Raw genomic sequence first — 17082 nt, forward strand, 5'->3', positions numbered from 1 at the left:
AGGGAGGGGGCCACGGGCGTGCGGGGAGGGGGCAGAGCATCCCGGCGGCGGGCTGCCTCCTCCAGCACCGACGGCTCCCCACCTCCAGCCCAACTTTCTGCGGCGGGGGCGGCCCCGGGTTGTCCCCCCCCTCGGGCTGTGCCACCCTCCCCCGCCGCTGCTCCATCCCACCCCCTCCTTTCGGCTCCCCCCTTCGCCTCCCCCCGGCCGGGAGCCCCGTCCCTCCTCCCCGGGGGGGGGGCGGCCCCGCTCCCCGCCCGCCGCCGGAGGGAAGCGGCGGAGCCCGGGGGGGCGCTCCCGGCTCGGGGGGCGGCCCGGGCGGCTGCAGCCGGAGCAGCGGGGCTGCTCATGCCTCCAGCCGCCGGAGAGCAGTCCCTGGAGCCGCAGGTAAGCATTGCCACGGGGAGGAGGGAGCAGCCAGCGGGGCCGGGGGAGCCTAAGGGGCTGGGAGAGTGGGGGGGGGGGGGGGGGGGGGGGGAGAGGCAGGGAGGGCTGGGGACGGGGCAGGGGGAGGCTTCGCAAAGCGCACCCCGCTTTTTGAGGGCTCCTCGGCTCTCTGGGATGAACGAGGCAGCGGAGAGCTCGGTCCCGTTTGCAGGTCCCCCGGAGCAAGCAGCCAGCCCCCCTCTGCCCTCCGCACGGGGCTCTGGCTGCTGGAGAGCCGAGTGGTCCCGGCCGGCGGGGGGGACGGGGGAGAGGAGCCGCTGGCCGAGCGGAGGATGCGGTGCTCAGAGCAGGACATCCCTCAGCATCGCTTGAAAGCGGCTGCTTGGAAGGGAGGAGGAAGGCACCTGCCGGAGGGATGCGCAGGGACGCGCCACCTGCTCGGGACTGCCTGAGCCCCACCGGGACTCCAGGAGGTGGCAGAGCCCTGGGTGCTCTCCCACCCGGCACGCAGTGGGATGGGGGCACAGAAAGCCACGGGGAGCTGGAGCTGAGTGCGCGAGGCTCCGTTCGGATAAAACACGGGAGAGAATCGCAGGGGGTCGGATGTGCTCCAGGCTGGTCAGCCAGAGGTGGACGGTCAAGGTCAAAGTGGAGCCCTGGGAGTCACCGTCGTGATGGGCTGGGAGTAGAACCGTGTGTCCTGGTGCCTCGCTGCCTTACCGCAGCTCCCAGCATCCGCAGTCCCAGGCACAGCTCCTTCCCACCGTGCCCAGACCCTCGTGCTGAAGAGCAAGGGAACAACACCCCAGCTCCGGTTTTTTCACCCTGCACGCTTGCATTGGGGTAAACTAGAGACTTTTTATGATTCTGGGGGGGAGGAGACATGAGGGTCGCACCAGGCAGCCAGTACGTAGGGTGCCAGGATCAGCCTCTTAGTGCTCGTGTTGGGAACTTTGGCTGCTAGGGGTCAGGGCTCGGTGGGGAGAGCAGATCTGCGCTGCTGGCATGGGGAGGGCCCACCAGAGACATCACACGTGGGGATGGCACAGGAGCACTGGTGGGACAGGTCCCCCTGCAGCTCCTCTCCTGGAGCTGCTCCACTTCGTGCAGAGGGAGGCTACTCCTGAGCTCAGTCCGATCCGGGGCTCTCTCCTGGAGGAGGTACCTGAGCCGAAGGCATCCTTGGTCATTTCAGCTTTCCCTCAGCCTGGGAGCAGACACAGCCAGTGGTTAATTGTTCCTCAATTGAACTGGCTTTGAATCTGGCACGTCCCTGAAATCAGTTCAGTTTCAATGGATTGCAGAGGAGAGAGGAAGAGAAGAGAAATGTTTTGGTAACAATCCCTGGTTGCGCCAGTACGCCAGCTCAGCCGTTGGAGTTTAGCCCCAAACACACCTGCCCGGGTGTGAACACGGCGGGGTTGGGCTGCACACCCTCCTCTGGCTCAAGTTGCTAAAAACAACCGATCTGGGAGCAAAACCGGGAGCATGTGACTTGCACGACTGCTCGTGTGAGAGGACCTGCTCAGCCAAAGTGAGTAATCTCTGAGCATAACAGAGCCTGAAATTTGTACGGGGAAAAAAGTATTTAGCAAATATTTGGCAAAAGCAAGAGTGCTTTATGGGCTGTTTGTTTGCAAACTAAAAATAGGATCAAGTCATCAGGTAACATAACCGTGGAGTGCTCTAGGATATGCTGGGCTGGGCTGAGCAGCAGTAAGAAAGTGACACCGACTGGAAAATATAGTTCCTAGAGATATTGATAGTGCTAAAAGTGGCAAGACATTATTCAATTTTGACTTCAGTTCATCAGTGCTTAGTACCAATGCAGCTAGTCAAAACAGAAAACTAATTTAGTGCAAGAAAGTTGTTTTGATATGTCTCCTGTAGAGAAAAATCAATCACTGTGGGGCTGTGGGTTTTTTGTTTGTTTCGTTTTGGGTGAAATGCACACCCTGAGAAATATCAAATGGCAGATTTTAAGGAGGAAGAAGTTTCTATCTGAAGTGAATCTTTTTGCTTTTTCCTAGGAGGTGGAATTGGGGGGGCAGGGTGGGGGAGGAGGGAACACACCAACGATTTTGTATATGAAATTAGATTTCTATTCTGTCTTTGAGATGCTGCTTTAGTGCAAGAACATTATTGTAACTGTAAGAAGTTGAAGGAGGTCTTGGCATGATGCTGCATTTGCCTCCTCCTCACGCAGAGCCCTGCCTGGGTGTTTGTGCTATTTCGGAGCTGCTCTGCCAGGTCACACCAACTTTCACACCACCACCTCCCTCCTGTCCCGCTCCACCAGCAGCTCCTTCCCTCCCGCCGCAGCAGCCCTTAGCTCTGTGTGCTCAACTGCTGCAAATGCAAAGCCCGAGGCTCCCCTGCTTGCATCCAAGGAAGCAGGCAATGAACATTTATCCCCCAAAGGGCAGATTCACTAAGGACCAGTACAGATTTTTTCCTCTTTGTTAGAGCAAATAGCTCCACTAACACCTCACAGTCAGCTCTCTGGGACAGGGGAAAGACGCGAAGTTCTGCTGCTGTTAGATACTTCTTGGATATTTATCCAGTCGTGCTTCTACCCATTACTACCAAGGCCATCTCTTTTAAAAGCAGGTCTGTCTGAATTATCATTTTGTCTATTCCCGTTAGGTATTCTGCACCTGAAAGCAGTAATCTGCCTTTCTGTTGTGGTAATTCTCTTCACGGCAATTATGTTTGATGCTGCATTAGAGAGAGTTATGATTCCAGTGGTAAACAGGCAGCAAGATCAAACCTTGACTCACAAAATTAGGTTTCTTTATGTAATTACTTCTTGATCTTAGCTATATCCAGCTTTGACTCAGATACGACACACTTCATAGAGTTATTTTTGCTTTGCTATTGAAACCACAGCCAGGAGGAATTTCTACCTTGATCCGCCTGGACAGTTTTAAGGTTTGTTCTTCCTTGTGCTACGATGACACTTCAGTCACTAATGGGCTGCTGTGTGCTATTAGATGGATACCTGCTCTTGTGCCCAGCCAAAGCATGTTTGTTTAGGACACCTGCTAGAGAGGTTTTCACGAAGGCTAAATACCTTTTTTCCAGGCAGCATGGTTTGTACCATAACATCTCTGCTATTTCTTCTTTCTCTCTTTTCCTGGACATGGACACAGGCAGTCAGCTTTGTTCAGCTGCAGAGGATGCTTTTTTTTTTTTTTTCAGGGTACTGTGCTCTGTAAAAGCAGAGGTTGGAATTATAGCAGTGATAACTCTGGATCTGAGGTTTTTTGCTCTGTTCTTTTTGGTTCATATGTTTTAAGCATAAAGCACATAATTTATGAAGTGTTCCAGTAGAATATCTTGGAGATCAAACACCAAAAGGGAAAAAAATCTGGATGAGAAGTTCCCTAGAGTTGTGTGGGTTTTTTTTTTTTTTTTTTTTTTTTTTATTAATCTGTTAATAAAGAATACCAAAACAAGATATCATTATATCATTCAGCATGCCTTAATTATATTTAGTCACCTTTTGTTGAGGTTCATGGCCCTTGACTGCTGTAGTGGCAATATAAGTTCAGACAAAATTGTGCTGGTGAGGGGCAAGCTATCAGCTACAAGAGGGGAAAAATCACCTCTGCTCATCAAAGACAGCCAGTAAAAAGTGCTTTGGTGGCTGTTCAGGTTTTTTGTTGTTGTTGTTGCTGCCATACTCTGATGAATCCCAGAATATCTGTGGCTACAAGGCAAAGGCAACATGGTTTAAATGGCTTAGTGGATAAAGCTCTGACATGGGGCTCAGTTTTCAGGTCTGGATGACTCTTAGCACATCACAACCCCTGCCAGTGTATGGGAAACGTTCACACGATGGCAGCTTCTTGCCAGCAATGCCAACCCGAGGGCTGTCACCAGCTGAAGAGATCAAAGACTGCATGAGAACCGTGGCAAATGTATTTCTTTCTGAATCCACCTGCTGTTGAAAAGTGCAAAATTTTACCTTTACTTGAGAATAAAGGTTAATGTTCACACTAAACAAAGAGAAGAACCGCAAAATAATGAAGAAACAGACTGACATACTGCTGAGGTACTGCTGACCCTGGGGACAGCACAGCAGCAGCAGGACATCATCACAGCTGCTGTTTAGGGAGGCTGGGAAAACGGCCTCCTCTTCAAGGAAGGTGCACAAAGGTCCTTCCAGTAAATCCATCTGGTGAATCAGGGTTGCCAGCAGTGGATGGCTGGAAGAGCCTGAGGTCCTTGGCAAGCAGGGATTTTGCGCAATAGGTTATGTTTGGGGTGAGAAGGAATTGGAGAGCATTGAACAAAGGAAGTCCTCTTCCTCACTGCCCCTCTTAAGGCTTAAACTCTGAATGTGGTGGAAGGTGTAATAGGCTTGAAGAAGCTGCTGTGCAATTTCTCTAGTCAACTATTTCAGTGATATCTACTGTGGGGAAAATGAAGTAACTTCAGAAGAAACACATCCATCCTCATTTTTTAACAAGTGCTGGGATGAGAGCCGCACAGCGCTGCAGTTCCTGACCTTCCCCATTGAATGGAGCACTGCTTCTCTTTACTGTCCTGCTACTTTTGCAGTCCCAGAACAAAAATTTTGCTTTTTGGCCCAGCCTGGATATTGCTGAGCTGGTCTGGACTACTCTTGGGAAGAAGTGCCTTACCAGGCTAAGCACCATACTCAGTTCCAAAGACAGTTCCATAAATGCGAGCTTATAAACACCGATTGCCCCATCCCACCACCCATTTCCTTTCTTTTCTTCCCTTTAAAGATACTAGCTAACCAGCTGGGTCATACTGCATCCGACCTGCAGGAAAAGGCAATCACTCTTCCCAAGATCAAAACACTGACAGCCCAGGAGGAGAGCAGTGCTGCTTCGGCTTCTGCCAGATCCGCCCAGATAATCTGAGTTTTAACACAAGTTCATATTTTAAAACTATGGACAGCAAAGAATTTTAGAATTTCTGCTCTTTGGCCGGAAATGCAGTTTGCCTTTTCTTACATAAGCACCAAGTCCAGTCCTAGTTAATTCCCAAGGAGCGTGGTTTCAGCCGACCTCTCCCTGCAGTGCGCTGTCAGGCACTGCAATGGCTCTTGCAGCACGCCCATGGCAGCAGCACTCAGACCCCAAACACCCTGGTAGCTTATTCAGAACCTGCAGATCCTCCCCTCATTTCTCATCTCCATCTTCGAGCCAGCATTTGTTTGAGCTCTGGCAGCTCTCAGCTTTACTATCCAAGCCACCCTGGATTTCACATTTCTCTGGTACATCTCCTCCTAGCCACGGAGTTACATGTGAGACACCTACTCCCCATCTGCACATTTCCAAATCAGAACAGCATATTTATGATTACTACTGGTAGCTGGAGGGACTTCTGCTCTCACCCACTGCAGTTTTTCTCACCCGAAGAGAAAGCAGAGTAACCAGCTCGTGGAGGTGTTTGCTTTCTTCCTGGAAATAAATCTTTTTGTATGCTTACATGATACTGAATTTTGCTTTTGCTTGAAGGCATAGGTGCAATGTGGGCTGGGTGTTTTTGCTATAATTTTGAATCCAGATTCAGGCCCACATCCTCCTTGAGCACCTTCACCAGTGAACACTGCCCAAACTTGGGAGAGATCTTGGGCCAGATTGGTATTGTGAATTTTTTTACTACTCTTCTATCCTTTATGCTACTTTTTTATAGCAAAAAGCTTTGACTCCTTTACAGCAGAAAGCTTTAGGACTTTCTGTCTTTTAGAACACCTACTTAGACCATGCTCAGACAAAGAACCAATAAATATCCTTGTGAATCAAGCATGTGAATGAAATCCTTGTGAATCAAGCATGCCACAGAAACAGAACTTTGGAGATTCTCAAACGTTTTCAGGCTGTATAACAAAAACTACATATTCCTTCACTGAATCAGTTCAGCTCTCTGTATCCTCAGAGGTTACCCACTACATTTTGGCTTTCATGTGGAAGAAAGGTGTTTCTTAGACAAAAAGCACCCTTCTGGGTGAGAGGAGAGGGATTCAGAAACACTAACAGAAGCATAATCTTGAGAGAGAGAAAAGAAACAGCTTGTTCCTTTCCATTGCAGAGTCTTCACATCTGTGTGCACATGGCCTGACCTGATGGAAAAGTGTTCTCAGAAGTGGTTGCTTCCATCTTGGCGTTCATTGATTTCTGTATAGGGTTTTGTCAGTTGTTACGGAGGGTTTTGTCTCCCCACCTACACAGCTGCCAATGTTCTCTGGGGGTTTTCAATTGGTTCTGCCAGGCAGCAAGTGGCATTTGAATATATCAACCGAGACTGTTTCTATGTAAACAGGGAGACCCGTGAAACATTGCAGAGGAGCTTCGCATGCAAAAAGCCAGGAACTATCTTTGGCTGTGGATTTTGAAAGCCCCCAGCGCTTGTGCAGGAGCGAGACAGGGCTGAGTCAGTCCCTGAGCCTCTCCAGGCACCCTCGGCTAAGTGAGAGCAGGATCACACCACGCTGGACTTAAAGCTTTTGGCACTAACACCAGGGTTGTGCTTTCAGCCAGTCTTACTTGTATGCACTGTGTGGTCTAAATCTTTCAAAATTATTTTCTAAATTGTTTTCTATATCAGTTTTTAGACAGAAAAATAAGAGGGGAGGTGGGTTCTGGATATGTGTGTTTTTGCCCAAGTTGGGAAGTAGAGGATATTCCCCCCCTGCCCCTTGACTGCACAGAAGAGGGAAATGTGTATACAACAGGCTGTGAGACAGTCAAACAGCAAAGTTTGCTCACCAAGTGGCACAGGAAGCATACAAAAATTTACATTTCTCATTAGCAGAGGAAGGGCTGGACTCGTTACCATCAGGCTTTGGACATGAACAGCCCACATGCCAGGGCAATCAGACTCCTTCGCTGCAGGAAAGCTTCTGTCTCTGCCTGTGAAGTGTGATGGCCATCACCCTCTCACTTACATTTCCCTGTGGGATGCGTGCTGTGTTACTGCACAAAGCTCCTGAAAATTATAGAGATACCATTAGCTACTGGGATGAACACTTGGGCTCTCTCGTTGTGGGATTCCTTTGTTCAGGCCTTGATCTCATCACGTGTGCTAACTGCATAATTCAAACACAAATTCTGGCTACAGATAGAAAACTAAATGATGTGTAAAACTTTGTCTACTTTGAATTCACTTTTTCTGTCTCTTTTTCTTTTTTCTTTTTTTTTCCTTTTCTTTTTAGGAACAAGATGCCTGTGAAGTTTAATTTCTCCTAGCCCTACAAGAAAAACTGAGGAGTAAAAGTTATGGATCCTTTATACTTTCCCAACACATTTAGCATGGACGCTAGTTCCAGTGACGTGAATTCCTCACTGCTGACAAATGTGACAGAGAATGGGACACTCTCAGAGCAGCCTCCATTCAAATACATCCACAAAGTCCTGATTCCCATCTTTTACATCCTTGTATGCGCAGTTGGACTCAGTGGCAACACATTGGTCATTTACGTGGTTTTGCGTTATGCCAAGATGAAAACCGTCACCAACATTTACATCTTGAATTTGGCCATTGCTGACGTCCTCTTCATGCTGGGCCTGCCCTTCCTGGCCACACAGAACGCCATCTCCTACTGGCCCTTTGGCTCCTTCCTGTGCAGGCTGGTTATGACTGTAGATGGTATTAACCAGTTCACTAGTATTTTTTGTTTGACTGTGATGAGCATGGACCGGTACCTGGCAGTAGTTCATCCCATTAAATCAACCAAGTGGAGACGTCCCAGGGTGGCCAAGCTCATCAGTATGACTGTCTGGACATTCTCGTTCCTGGTGGTGCTTCCAGTCTTCATCTTTTCAGATGTGCAGGAAGACTTCCACACCTGCAACATGAACTGGCCAGAGCCTGTCAACATCTGGTCAGCAGCATTCATCATTTACACGTCGGTCCTAGGGTTTTTTGGTCCTTTGTTGGTGATCTGTCTGTGCTACTTGCTGATTGTGATTAAAGTCAAATCTTCAGGGATCCGAGTTGGGTCTACAAGGCGCAGGAGATCAGAGAGGAAGGTGACCAGGATGGTGGTGATCATCGTGGTCGTCTTTGTGTTTTGCTGGCTCCCATTTTACATGATGAACATTGTCAATTTGATATTTATACTGCCAGAAGACCCTGTGCTGGTAGGGGTGTACTTCTTTGTGGTGGTCCTGTCCTATGCAAACAGCTGTGCCAACCCCATTCTTTATGGATTTCTTTCTGACAACTTCAAGCAGAGTTTTCAGAAAGTCCTTTGCCTCCGAAAGGGCAATGGTGTAGAGGATGGTGACCCCATTGAACACAGGCAAGAAAACAGCAGTCGCTTGCAGGAATCCATGTTAACCCAGAGAAATATTGAATTCAATGGACATATGCAGACTAGCAAGGTGTAAGGGCATGGTTTGGGACTGCAAAGCACTTGTAGACCTGGAGAACTTGGGGACGTAAAGGAGAGAGGAAATCATAGCAAAGCTAAAACCTGGAGGCCCGCAAGCTCAAATAAATGTACATAGACTTCTCTTCACTCCCCTCCCTTTCCCGGCTAAAAGTGTTATGGGTTATACTGGGCTGCGTGAAATTCTTACGGTGTTTTAGCTAAGGCAGTCAGACATATTACCACTTTCTGTACCCTAGAGAACTGATCTACTGGTACCCACTGCTGGCTTTGTACTTCTCTGGTGATGCAAAACATCACTAAACCTGTTTTAACTACCTTGTTAAGCTGAGTTCATGGCTGCTTTGCACTGCTGGGATCAGCTCAAAACAGAAAACAGCTCAGATAATTTGGTTGGAAATGTCTTTGAAAGTCTTCAAGGGGATCTTTTGAAAGAAAAACACTATATAGTAATAGAGGTTCCATACAAAAAAGGTCACAGCACGGATCTTGAAATTATGTATAATCCATGGCTTTAGAGTGCTGTGAAGTCCATTTACACTGTTTTACTGTTATTGATCCATATAAGAATCTCAAAGTATTTGGGAATCTTTCAAACAGTAAGAAAGAATAAAAACAAAACTAGGAGAAAAATGTTGAAAGAATTCAATGTATTCATGATACTTTCACATTCTAAACCAAACTGCATATAAAATGTAATGTAACCACTTTATTATCATGTAAGTGACAATGATTGTGAAGTGCTGGAAAGCTGTTGTGTATATTTATTGGTTCTGAATGTAAGTATGGACTTGAATTTAAATTGTATTTTCAGAAATTAAAACAAGTTCAATCCCCTTCTGACTATCCATGTCATAGCTTCTCCAAGCAATGTCAGACACGGCACAAAAATAAAAAAAATCATCTGAGAGTTTGAGACTTACCCCATCATAGATGCAATATAGTTCAGTGTGATAGGGCCAATATGGGGATCTGTGGGGCTCTGCAAGAGCATATAGCAGGACAGAGGGAGCAAGGAGCAGTATCCAGACCTGACACCTGCCTTGTACCCCACCCAAAGCACTTGCATTGTAAAGTGAGGAATCTTCTTGTGCTGAAAGGATAAAAACCAATTACAGGTTTGTTTTAATCCAGACAGAAACTATTTATTCTCTTAAGAAATTGCTTTCTGCCACTGCAGTCACCCACACAGGTCAAACAAGCCCTTCTGTAAGGAAATATAATAGAAAGCAGGGCAGCAGAGACAAAAGGGGGGGCACGTCAACTGCCCTTCCAACCTTTGGTGGCCTTCTGTGGCATCTCTAAGGGACATGGCTGGGCCCTGGCACCAGCAGTAAATATCAGCCTGACATTTGTATAAGTAAGGCAGATTATTCAAATAACTCCAAACAGAGCACGACGCTGACATGGTTCCCCCCAAGACTGCAACTCAGAGAATGACAGGTGAGAGGGATTAGAGAAAGCTAAACTGTGAAGTGCCCAAAAAAAAAAAAAAAACAGCCTGGGCTGAGAGGTAGGAGGTACTACAGGGAGGTCCCATGGTAGGACGTAAGGCTGCTTTGATCTGTGTATAAGGAGAAGGCAGACAAAGCAAAATGTGTTTTGCCCCATAGGATGACTCAGGGTGGGCAGCGCCTTCTCTCCCACCCCAGGGTGTCCCCGTTTGGCCAGCAGGAGAGAAGAGACCTGCCTGTGCGGCCACCAGCCCCGAGGGCTGAGCATAACAGGCAGGGCTATAGCCACAGCCTGTTGTTGATTGAGTTAAAACCTCTCAGGTCTGAGGTCTGCTTACTCCTGATGCGACTGTTTAGCATGAACTCCCATTCGGGCTTCCTGCAGCAGCAGGCTGTAGCCCACCTTCCGTATACCTGTGCTATACTGTGGACCTTCATTCAAAACCACAGCACAACCAGGTTTACATTGACTAATTAAGTCATGCGATATCTATTATTTCTGGAATTATCAGGCTGTTCCAGGCATAAATCAATTCTGTTATCAGTTCTTGAGACACATGGAGAAATTAGTACAGGCCTTTATGTCATCTGTGCCAACTCCATCTGCCTCCAGTTGATTAGCCAGAAGTTCTTCTCCAGTGACAGAATTAGAAAACCCATTTCAGTTCACAGATCAGTTTGCAAGCAGCAGTAATAATTAATGCTCTCATGAAGGGAGGGTGCCCTGTGTACACAGCATCGGTAGCTTGCTCTGCGGAGTACATCCATGCCATCCCTTCGTCCATCACCAGCCTCTGGAGCAGCTGAGCTTTTGAGCACAGGGAAAATTAACAGAGTGCGAAAAGCAGAGTGCTCACAATAGCAGCAAAGCTGAGCAAGGCTAGTGGCTCTCATCAGCTATATGCTGTGTTAAGACTTGCTATGGAAGTAGTAAGACACAGTTGTGAAGTGGAGGAGTGGCCCAGGAAGGCAGCAGCGAACAGCTGAAGAGCCAGGCTGAGATTAGAAATCAGACCCCGAGGTTGAGAGGCTCTGCCTAAGTCACTTCACCCCCTGTACATCAGCTCCTGGGTCTGCAAAGCTAGGAAAAACAGCACTGATGGCCATCATGCAGCACTCAGGGCTGAAAGACAGCACCGAATAAAGAACTTTTAATTTGCTGTCTCCTAACAATGTGTTTGGAGCTGCATAAAAAATAAAAAATAAAAATAAAAAAATCCAAGCTGGCAGCTACTGTGTTGATCCGGCAGTCCTGGAGAGAGGCAAAGCCTGGGGACCAGAGGGAAGGGGGACATCGCTGCCTGTCCTCTCCAATATTTTCCTAAGGCTGCCTGAAAAAGGGGCTGCTTGGGTATTTCACTCTTCATACTCAAGTGAAATCATTTCACTTGGGGAATATGAAGCAATTCCTGGCAAACTTGAATCAAGTGCAACCAGCAGCAGTCCAGCAGAAACTTTTGATATGCTTGGGATCAAACAGCACTGCTTACAGAATTTAAATGTGCAGGGACCAACAGCCTCATACTTGGCCTTTTCTATTTTAAAATAAGCTTATAGACGGGACAGAGACCAGGGTACAGCCTGGAGAGGTGGTGAGTTGGACACGGATCTGCCAGAAGGCTGCTCGGAACAAAGATGGAAGAATTCGGAGTCAGACAAAACCACCCGCAGCCTCAGAGGGGTGATGTGAGGACAGCGGGGAGGTCGCAAACCCCAAATGCCCCTCCAGGCATTTCATCCGAGGATCAGACACCCCTTATGGACATCTTTCAAACTGAGGCCTATTAGACCTGCAGGGACTGTGCGAGTGTAGCTTTGACACCAAAATAAAAACATGTTGCCAGAATAAATCACGTACCTGCAGATTAAGCGATATAAGAAGAAGCAAATGGAAGAATAAGCTCCAAAACAAAAGAAAATAAAAAATTCCTCAGTGGATTAGGTAAGAACATGGAAGAAGTGAAGAATACTCACAAGACCAACACTTGAGCGAAAATTGGCAGTGTAGAAGTATCAAAGATTTCTGGGTAACTTCTTATTTTTCTCCTCAGAGAAAAGCTAATATTATTTCAAACCTCTCTGATCACAGGAGAGAGCTAAAGAGGTGCGATAAATGAAGATTCAGAGTTTTATTGCTCTGTCACATTAAGCTGGTGCTGTATCAGGTGATAGCAGTGTAACAATAATCTGGTGCATTAGGGATGCTCTGTTTTTCTTTCCATGATGATTTTATAACATGCTGGAGAGAAAAGCCCACAGCATTTCATGCCAAGACGCTTTATAAACATTAATATAGCGCTAACAAAAGCATCATCTTTTACCATAGAGGAAGAGTTTTAGTGCAAACTACAAGCACTTTGTGTACCCAGCGAAATTTCCCTGTTCTTTTCTCTGAATCCAAGGCAGATCAGCACGTATTGTGTGGAGCTACCGTGCTCTGATAATCTACCACGCTCTTCAGGGTTATGTTGAAGGGATTGTCCTCAGTTTCTTCTGTTAAAACATTCTGGATAAAACAAACAATTTATGCATCAAACGAAATGAACCCAACAATTGCTCACTTATTTTTCTGGGTCCTAAGAAGCAGCTGCTGCTTGTGACACAGCTCTCTGGTCTCTCTCCAGCTGTGAAGTCCTGCCCAAGCCCAGCTGGCTGGGCTCCTCTCAGCCCCAGCTGGTTTCCCAGGTGCCAGCGCCATCCCCCTGGGGACACAGGAGCTCCAGCCACTGCTCCAGGCTGGCCCCGGAGCTCACCTGCATTGGGTCCAAACCAAAGTGGAGCAAAGCAGAGTCGGTTTCAGTGTGACATCAAATTTGCAGGGCGTGCTGCAGGGCTATACCTTGCTAATCACTTGCTTTCTTCAATGGCCTATTTGATGTCCTGGCCACAAATGATGATCAGAAAGACATGAAGGATGTTGAAAAGCACGCTCTGGCTGCTGATCAAGCCAGTTATCCTCTTTCACTTGATTTCAAAGGAAAATGGTTTCGATAAAGCACCAAAGTTTAACTCCTTGCAAGAAAGGCACCAGAAAGTGGAAAAACTCAGAGGTGTCTGAATTTCTTTCTGATTCCTCTCTGGACTTACAGCAAGGGAGTAGGACTGGTATTCTATTAATTTACAATAAAAGAATACATTTTAGAAATGTGTGCAGCATTTACCAATGAAATCGAAAGAGCCTTTCCATTAGGGTAATGACTGATTTGTTTTCTAATTCAAAAAGAATCAAAACTAATTTTATTTACTAAGCAGACAGTAATGGTCACGCTTCAGTGAATGAATAAATGTGCATTTCAGCAGGAATACTTGCTTTGCAAACGCATTTAATTTAATGCAATATATTCCCAATAAAACATCAGAATTAATGAGGAAGGGATGACTCTGTCCTGTCATGCATTCTGTGAAGAAAAGATGGGCTTGTGCTTATGTCCTACGTGGCTGGGATATTTGAAAGTCCCACTACAGTGTGCTTTTGCACCATGGAGTTTGCATCTGTTTTGTTGAAATCTTGCAGAATAGTTGCTTTTTTTTTTGGAAATGAAAAGTTTTGGTGCATTGATTTTATGTCTCTGTGACATAAGTCTCTTTTCCCTTATTCAGGTGGGGTTTCAACTCATAAAAGCTGTGCTAGATGGACAATCAGGCGGCTCTCGTCGACAATGCATCTCCAGAAATCGTGCAGCTTGTTCTGGGCACCGTGAGCCTGCTTGTCATTATCCTCTCCAGAGGGACCACTTCAAAAGAAAATTAGGTTTTGGTGTGGCTCTCTTGGGGCAAGGAGGACTGAATAATCACCCACCCGACTCGTTAGCACACCATCCATCGGCACTGCGGCTGCAGTGACACCAAGTCAGGCCGGGCAATACCCCCTACAACCTAGGCAAGTGCTCAGTGTCACAGATACCAGGCGTGAGTGATGCTCGGTGGCTGTGATATCAGTTAGGTAAACGGCACATGAGTCAGATCGCTTCTGCCAGCTTTTAGGGGTTATGTATGTGTGTGCGATATAGGCTAGAAATAATATTCTCACTTGAAGGGGAAAATGTGGGTGATTTGTACACAGCGACAGAAGAAGAGGAATGAAAACTGGGTAAGGCCTTGGGAAATCACATCGCTAAGCACTTGAAGGAGCATTTCAGCATACAGCATGAAGTAGGGTCTTTGACATCCTGAATGCAGATACGGGAACGAAGCCCCACCACGTTAGTGTTCCTGTAGCCAGCTGGGCTCACCCTGGATGTGTGCCGTGTCTTATCTGTCGCTCTGCCGTGTTTGATCGCACTCAGCCCCGTCTGCAATTTCCCTCCCTGTCTCCGTGCCACGGGCACATTTCCTGCCCTCCAGGCAGACCTACGTGAGCAGGGTGATGCTGCGCTTCCCGTGGGGGGCGATTTGTTCCGAACTCCGCAAAAGCACCGCACATCTGTCTGAATTAAATTTTAAAAGAGAAATGAATCCTTTTCCCCAGATCTGCAAATCACCAGTATAGCCAAGCACACAGCCTGGCTTTATATGAGGTTTTGCATCCAGCATCAAGGCACCTTCAACAGCCTCTTTGGAGGTTTTCTACCATCCAGGCTGTTGGAGTAAGATAACCCTCACCAGCAGGGCGGCTGTGCCAGAGACCTTCACTGGGTGAGTTATAAACCAGCCTCTGCCAGGTTGTACTGATGACTAATCTCAAAGCACAACCCAGGGAAGGATTCTGCCAGTGCTTTCTAACCAGCCGTGTTTCATCTAAACAGTATCAACTGATTTTATTCTCTGCTGGTTGCTAATGACTGGCAAATAAATGACTGCACTGTGAAAATACAGAAAGGATTACAAAGTGGCAGTGTGATCTATGAGAAATAAGTTGTCTCTGTTGCTAAAATAACATAAAACAGGCAGGGAACCATTTTTTTGCCAAATACTCCTAATATATATTAAAATTAGGCATGCTTCTAATTCACATTAGAGCAGAGCCTCTGGCTAAGCAAACTGAACAGAGGACACAGCAGGGCTTCAGGCAAATTGGCTCATCCCCCTCCCAACCCCAAGCACTCCTGAAAAACATGGGGCTATTCCTTATCACAGGAGGCCAAAGCAACTGGGTCAAAATGGGCCTGCTCCTGCCCTTGAGACAATACAGAATAACTCTGCTCAAGCCAGCAGTCCTTGGGGTGTCACTGGAAGCAAAGAGTGAACAGCATCAACGACCATCATCATATCTCCTGGTCTACAGGGTACATCGTCCTCCTCCCTGCCTTGGACAAGTCCTAATTTGCAAGAAGAGCATCCACACCATCTTGCTGGATTTGACACAATTGTTGCTGCTGGGACAATTCTGGAACTGCCGGTGTTGTAAGCCCAAATTTTTGTGTACTGAGCTGGAGGAGTTGCAATACTGCAAAACAAGATGCGTGACGGTTTGTGCCCCAACATCCCGAGTTCTGCTGGCTGCCTAATGCACTTTCTCTCCTAGAAGAGGTAAAAGATGGATGAAAAAAGTCTAAGCTGAAAGGGCTGAGTTTTGCTCTGGCTGGACTGCAGGGCAGGGCTCAGAGCAGCTCCGAAGGCAGCTGCAAACAGCAGGAGTTGCGGGTGTGCATTCACCAAAGAGCAAAATCGATCTTAAACTGCAGCCCAGGTGCAGGAATACGAGGTTTTCTTTATGTGGCACATTTTCTTTATACGGCACATTATCTTCAAGGGATCAGGATCATGCTGGGGAGGAAGAGGAGCAGAGATCAGCTTGGCCCCAGCCTTGCTCTGGTGCCCTTCAACAAGTTACACCAGCTGCAAGTCGTCCCCAGTTGTGCCGTTGGGATGACAGTCAGCAAAATAGAAGCTGACAGCCGATAATGATGTCAGAAAGCTGCAAATATCAAACAACCAGCATAGCAAGGCTGAAGCCAGGGGCATCCTCAGTACCTGGGTGCCAGGGCAGGGGCTGGGAGCAGGGGCTGCGAGGCCTCCTCGGGGCACAGCTCTCCTGCTGCCCCGGGCCCCCTGCCCTCAGGCACCTGGGGCGAGGGCCAGAGGTGCTGGACATGATCAACGACTGCCTCCTTTCCCTTGGCAGCGTGGTGACAGTGAAAAAAATGCTACCAGCAATTAGGCCATCCCTTTAATGAATTAAACCATTAAGCAAACAATTAAGAGAGGGAAGCGTGATTTGAGGGGTGCAAGATGACTGAGGCAGGGAGAGACGTCTCTGGCTGGGGACTTCTGCCAGCTGATGCTTCTCATCGAAACCACTACGCACAAGGCAACTAGGGACAAAAGAGATGGCAAAAGTAAAGGGATGGCAGAAGAGCAGGGCCACGTCTGGAATGACGGATGAATTGGGAAGTGTTTTCTGAGATAAAAGGATGACATTTGAAGATATTTTCAATATCTGCTGAAATGAAGTAAGAAGTGCTTTCAGATCCAGCTACAATCCAGTGTAATACTGGGATGAAACCTGGCGTTACACGTTTCCATCTTTCCCCATAAACTGTTTTCCAGCCAGATGGAAACTTAAGAGGACTTTGACCTAATCTAGCCATTTTCTGCATTGGATGACGGGTCCTGCACCTGGGCTGCAACAACCCCAAGCAGAGCTACAGGCTGGGAGATGAGTGGCTGGAAAGCTGCCTGGCCGAGAAGGACCTGGGAGTATTGGTGGATAGTCGGCTGAATATGAGCCAGCAGTGTGCTCAGGTGGCCAAGAAGGCCAACGGCATCCTGGCCTGTATAAGAAGCAGTGTGGCCAGCAGGTCGAGGGAAGTGATTGTGCCCCTGTACTCGGCTCTGGTGAGGCCGCACCTCGAGTACTGTGTTCAGTTTTGGGCCCCTCGCTACAGGAAGGACATGGACGTGCTCGAGCGAGTCCAGAGAAGGGCGACC

At 47.7% G+C, this 17082-nt stretch overlaps 1 protein-coding gene across 2 annotated transcripts; it reads left to right on the forward strand.

Annotated features, from left to right (window-relative positions):
* The first annotated feature begins 230 nt into the window (after window positions 1-230).
* SSTR5 (somatostatin receptor 5) lies at window positions 231-9499 on the forward strand. 2 transcript variants are annotated; one of them, XM_066977738.1, is made up of 2 exons: window positions 231-387; window positions 7580-9499. In XM_066977738.1, exon 2 carries the CDS (start codon window positions 7644-7646, stop codon window positions 8754-8756), a length of 1113 nt encoding a protein of 370 aa, XP_066833839.1. In that variant the 5' UTR covers window positions 231-387; window positions 7580-7643; the 3' UTR covers window positions 8757-9499. The 2 variants fall into 2 exon arrangements, with proteins under 2 accessions (XP_066833839.1, XP_013030506.2); XM_013175052.3 differs by lacking the exon at window positions 231-387 and adding an exon at window positions 533-1921.
* The last annotated feature ends 7583 nt before the right edge of the window (window positions 9500-17082 follow it).

This window comes from Anser cygnoides, chromosome 15, assembly GCF_040182565.1.
Source record: "Anser cygnoides isolate HZ-2024a breed goose chromosome 15, Taihu_goose_T2T_genome, whole genome shotgun sequence".
In the NCBI taxonomy this organism is placed as follows: Eukaryota; Metazoa; Chordata; class Aves; order Anseriformes; family Anatidae; genus Anser; species Anser cygnoides.